The sequence below is a fragment of the Epinephelus moara genome, chromosome 5, assembly GCF_006386435.1.
Source record: "Epinephelus moara isolate mb chromosome 5, YSFRI_EMoa_1.0, whole genome shotgun sequence".
NCBI classification, from domain to species: Eukaryota; Metazoa; Chordata; class Actinopteri; order Perciformes; family Serranidae; genus Epinephelus; species Epinephelus moara.
Genome location: NC_065510.1, coordinates 4,851,379 through 4,857,272, shown reverse-complemented (window position 1 = coordinate 4,857,272; position 5,894 = coordinate 4,851,379). Strand labels below are relative to the sequence as shown.

At 44.8% G+C, this 5,894-nt stretch overlaps 1 protein-coding gene across 1 annotated transcript in view; it reads left to right on the top strand.

Annotated features, from left to right (window-relative positions):
- LOC126389681 (calpain-2 catalytic subunit-like) overlaps window positions 1-5,228 on the top strand; it is a 43,755-nt gene extending 38,527 nt beyond the window's left edge. The window contains exons 16-21 of the mRNA XM_050043463.1: window positions 104-168; window positions 550-618; window positions 711-789; window positions 3,780-3,896; window positions 4,136-4,194; window positions 5,055-5,228. Coding sequence (XP_049899420.1) covers window positions 104-168; window positions 550-618; window positions 711-789; window positions 3,780-3,896; window positions 4,136-4,194; window positions 5,055-5,078 — 413 coding nt within the window. The 3' untranslated portion in view covers window positions 5,079-5,228. The remainder of the gene's footprint in view (window positions 1-103; window positions 169-549; window positions 619-710; window positions 790-3,779; window positions 3,897-4,135; window positions 4,195-5,054) is intronic.
- Window positions 5,229-5,894: the final 666 nt, after the last annotated feature.

Sequence of the window (5,894 nt, the reverse complement as noted above, 5' to 3'; positions counted from 1 at the left end):
TCATCTGTCATCTGTTCATCTGTTCACCTGATCACCTGATCATCTGTTCACCTGTTCACCTGATCACCTGTTCAGCTTGAACTTCCTGTCTCTCTCCTTACAGGAACTGACATAAAGACTGACGGCTTCAGTATGGAGACCTGCAGGGTGATGGTGAACCTGATGGACGTATCCTTTTAGCCATGTTGTTATTATTAACACGCTAACGTTAGCTAGCGAGCTAATAGACATGTTTGTCTGGTCGACTCGTCACAGACAGATAAAAACACCTGTAAAGAACACAGAAACACAGACCTGCGGCAGGAAGCAACGACGCCAGAAATTTTAACCAAAAAAACAAACAGGAAGATGCTGCCATCGAGGACGTCTTCAGGAAATGACACAAAACACACAAAAATACACAAATAATCACCGAGTCCATCGTCTGTACGAGGAACTTCACCCTGACAGCAACCGGCCGAGTTCCAGTTGAACTGGGGCTGAGCTCCGGTGCATGTATCACTGGCCTTCAGTACAGTGTGACATCACAGATCCTTAACTCATCAGCAGGGCAGCGGTAATGGGAAGCTTGGCCTGGGAGAGTTCGCCACCCTGTGGAAGAAGGTGCAGAGATACCTGGTAAGACCTCTGTGACCTTTAGACCCGAATATCTGAATTCAGCCTGACGACAAATGTCAACAGCAGCTGTCTGTGTGTCCGTGTGTCTGCAGTCCATCTATAAGAAGAACGACTCCGATAACTCAGGGACGATGAGCACTCCTGAGATGAGAGTCGCCTTCAAAGACGCAGGTCAGTCTCTTCTTCTTCAGGAAATACACAGTGACAAAGCTGAACTCCAGAGCTGATTCTCTTCCTGGGTCGAAGATTAACCTCCCAGGACGTTCTAACATCAAAGAGAAGCAGAGTTACCGTCTGCAGCAGAAACACTCACTCTGTTGTACCAGCACACACTGAGGCTAAAAATACTGCAACAGGTGTCAGGTGTTTCTCACAGGAAGTACCAGGATGTCATTTCCTGGTGTTGAAACTTTGACATTTCACTTTTGAAATTCTGACTGTAAAATGATGATTGTTATGACTCCACCCCGGCGCCATTATGTTTTCGGGTTGCCCATCCATCCGTTCATCTGTTTGTCCGATCATGACGTGATATCTGACGATCGAACATGATATCTCAGAGAAATTTCTTCAAATTTGGCACAAACATCCACCTGGACTCAACAAGGAACTGGTTAGTTTTTGGTGGTCAAAGGTCAAAGGTCACTGTGACCTTGTCTGTCTCATGCTTGTGAACACAATATCTCAAGAACTCTGTGAAGGAATTTCTTTAAATTTTGCACAAACGTTCACTTGGACTCAACAAGGAACTGATGAGAATTTGGTAAAATAATGAAGGTCAAAAGGTCAAAGGTCAGCTTGACTGTGACATCATCATGTTTTAACGTCATATCTCAGGAACAGAAGGGGAGACATTTGGTCAGATACTGAATTGGTGACTCTAATCTTGAAACTGTGCTGATTGTATAGATCTTCTGTGTGTGAAGCATCCATGTTTTCCCTGACATGGATGGAGACTGTCAGAGACACTGGACTGGTGGGCGGAGTCATACAACCACAGGGTGGACTGGTGGGCGGAGTCATACAACCACAGGGTGGACCGGTGGGCGGGGTCATACAACCACAGGGTGGGCTGGTGGGCGGAGTCATACAACCACAGGGTGGACCGGTGGGCGGGGCCATACAACCACAGGGTGGACTGGTGGGCGGGGTCATACAACCACAGGGTGGACTGGTGGGCGGAGTCATGTCACAGCAGGGCGGGTATTCTAGATTATTATTCTTCCTGAAGCTGAGTTAAAGTTGTGGAACAACATGAAGTTTGTGTGGTGTCAGTCTGAATCTGTGTCATGCAAATCGTTACAGCATCATTTCCCTCTGCGGTGTCACTGAGTGACCTTTGACCTCCACCCTGTTTGTTGCATGTAAATGTTCAGGAACTCGTCTAACCAGCAGATGAAACCTGTTTCCTGTCCGTCAGCTCTCACTAAAATCTTCCTGCTCTGTAGTGTGGTTTGGTTCAGAGGCCTCAGGCTGGCTGCTCTGTTTCTGGAGTCAGAGAGCTTCTCATTGGCCGATGAAACATCAGTGGGTGGAGTCAAAGACTGGTTTAGATACAGGGTCCTCCCTGCCTTTCACAGACGGGAGGCGTTCCTGTTTGTTTTCAGTCAGATGGATCAGACACCTGTTAGAATGAAACAACATGGACTACGTTTTATTTTCTACCTGTAAATACAACTTTTATCATATTTGCATGTTTTCAAAATTGAAGCCTCAGAAATTCATGATACCCATGATGCATCTGATCAGTCTGAGCCTGTTTCCTGCACTGCAGATGTCTCGTTGTGTCATTTCCTGTTTGATCAGATCTCTCTGTCTAATTTTTCTCTGTCAGCTCACACTGAACTTCTCAGAAACACTGGAACATAGTGAATTTGAGTCACAGTGATTCCCGACGGACTCACTGCTCAGACACCCTCAGCTCCTCCCAGACACTTATTTCAAAATAAAACGTTCTTCCTGTTTCTGTTTTTCCTGCTCACTAACATCTAAGGAAGAGGAGCTTCTTCTTCTTCTTCTTCTTCTTCTTCTTGTTTGTATCCTGTGTGTTTCTCTGTCTAAGTTAATGTTGTGTTTGTGTTCCTCTCTGCTGCTGCTGTTGTCTGGACTCTCCACACTTTACTGTCAGTACACTGATGGTACGTTACTTCCTGCTGGATAAGCAGCCATCCTTCGAAGCATTAGCTTTAGCTCCCTTAACAGTGTTTGCAGTGTAAGCTCCCAAACAGTGTTAGCAACATTAGCTTTGTAAGCAATGTTAGCAGTGTTAGCAATGTTAGTAGCATTAGCAGTGGTAGCTTCCTGAACAGTATGGGGTGTTAACTTTTTGAGCAATGTCAGCATTGTTAGCCGTGTTAGCTTTGTTGACATTGTCAGCATCATTAGCCGTGTTAGCTTTGTTGACATTGTCAGCATCATTAGCCGTGTTAGCTTTGTTAGCACCATGAGTAGTGGTAGCTCGGCTGACAGTGTTAGCAGTGTCATGCTATGTTCACACTATGAGCAACATCATTTTCAGTGACATGAAGCTACAGACTGACACCCGGCCTCACCTTTTCTCAGCACTCCAGTGATGCATTGAAGCATCAACCAATTTTTGTTTCTAACTGTGTTATTTAGCCAAGTTAGCTGATGCTATGCTAGCTCTCTGTGCATTGCGGCGCACAGGGGGGTGTAATGTAATGGTGAGATGTGATGGTAAAGTGGGGCTCAAACATTTATAAAAAGTATCCACATATTTTATGACCAAACACAAACTTGAGATCACGTTTTGTCGAGGTGCTTTGTGGCATCTAGCAGACACAGACAAGCCCGTCACAACGCAACTACGTGAATGAGCGCTTCAACACTTAAACAAGACCTTGGTGATCAGGTAGCTGGTTATGCTGCTGCGTTGTCGCTCGTAGTTTGAACGTGGCATAAGTCAGAAGCTCTTTAATGGTTCGCAGTGTTAGCTTCATTAGCAGTGTTTGCTTTATTAGCAGTGTTAGCATCACTAGCACCATTAGCAGGGTTAGCTTCATTAGCAGGGTTAGCTTAGTTAGCTTTGTTAACAGTGTCTGTCAACAGAAACTCAAAGATTAGCATTTCTGAAACTTTATAAGACAAATCACGCTCCTGAAGCGTTAGCATGATAGTGACGGTGTGCTCTGCTTCTCCAGGTTTCACTCTCAACAACACCATCTACCAGCTGCTGGTAGCTCGATACTCCGACCTCGACATGACCATCGACTTCGACAACTTCGTGTGCTGCCTGATGAGGCTGGAGATGATGTTCAGTGAGTCTGATGAAGGCTAGCAAAGACAGTTAACAGTTCAAGTTTCTCTTTAGGTTCTGTTTAGGACTCTATATGAGACAGAGAACATACCGGGGACTCCCTCTTGTATGTCCCTTGGAAAGATAATTACAAGCTAATGATAGCTAATGAACTAATGAAGTTAGCTAACGCACCTGCTAACGACACAGCCTCGAAATGGGTCAGAAAAACTCTGACATGTGACTCCTCTTCCTCCTCAGGGATCTTTAAGAACCTTGATTCTAATGAAAGCGGCTCCATCCAGCTCGACTTCTGCCAGGTGAGAACAAAACTGCTTATCTAAAGAACCAGAACCAAACAGGTCAGCAGAACCAGCCTGTTCTCCGTCTGAACTCGTCAAATACCACCACTTACTCAGTGATCTGGCCGTTAGGTACCAACACACAAAGGCACCCTTCGCGGCGGGCACTGTCAGCCAGCAGCAGTTGTTGACACAGTGGCCACCAACAGAAGTCGTCAAACATGGCGCTATGTCAGTGGATGTACGCAGTAGCGGATCCTGATATGGCCCGAAGGGGAGGTGTTGCCCAGGGCGCCATTTAGGCTAGAACTGCAACTGGATGTAGGGTACGTTACATACCGACGCACAAAGGCACCTTTCGCAGCAGTATAACGCCCACCGGCAACGGTAACAACGTCATTTAAGAAGCTGGACAGTCCCTGCTGGGTAAGTGAACAAAGCCTGGGCTTTGAGCCAGCTGCCCACTGTTCACTTCCTGTGTGAATGTTGAGCCAAACCATGATGTTTTTTTCCAAACCTAACCTTGTGCTTTTGTGGTACAATAAATAAATAAATAAATAAATAAACACAAATGAGGTGTTTTACTGACGTTGTTAGTTTATTTTGAAAAACACTGGATGCATTTAACAAATAGAAAGTGTACATTTCCTGTGAAAACCAAAGTGTATTTTGAAAAAGACTCGTGCGTGTAACAGGCGTAAAATGGCACGGCGTCCTGGAGCGTCAGCAACAGACACAGGAAGATACCTAACGCGTCATATGCAGACGTGAAAGCGGCGATGTTTGACAAGTTCAGATGAGAACGTGTTGGCAGAACACACCTCAGTCAGTAACAGCAGCTCAGGTGCTGACCTGGTTTCTCTGTCTTCTTCCTGCAGTGGATAAACTTCGCCATGATCTGAGCCGCCGCTCCGTGTTTGCCCGGAGCTTCAGTGTTACCGCAGCACGCCATATTCCTGTTTACAGCTGCAGCTTGTCTTCCTGTCACTGTTTTATATTCCAAACACTACCTGACTGAGTCCATGTAAAGTCAATAAAGTAATCCAGAGACATTTATCAGGTGCACCTGTGTTCTGTGATCCTCTCATTCATCTATGTGTCCGAGAGTCTCTGAGTGTTGTTAGCAGTGTTAGCTTCATCAACAGTGTTAGCAGTGTTAGCAGTGTTAGCTTCATCAACAGTGTTAGCAGTGTTAGCTTCATCAACAGTGTTAGCAGTGTTAGCAGTGTTAGTTTCATCAGCAGTGTTATAGGGCTGTCAAAAGGGCCATGAAATTGAGTTTGAATATTTTCGAAGTTTGTTTGTTTTATTTAGGATCCCCATTAGCTGTTGTACAGCAACAGCTATTCTTCCTGGGGTCCTTTCAACAGTCTTTACATTGTGTCAATACAGTTATTCCATTTACAACACATAATCATACATAACAATACAGAAAAACAAAACAAACATAAGACAATACACATACACGACAGCTCCTACAGGTCAGCAAAGGGTAACATTTACATATAAATATATTTCATCTGATGTCTATATACAGTCAGGTCCATAAATATTTGGACAATGATACAGTTGTCGTCATTTTGGCTCTGTACACCACCACAATGGGTTTTAAATGAAACAATGAATACCTGCTTAAAGTGCAGACTCTCAGCTTTCATTTAAGGCTTTTTTCAAAAGTGTAGTATGAACCGTGTAGGAATGTCAACCATTTCTTCACA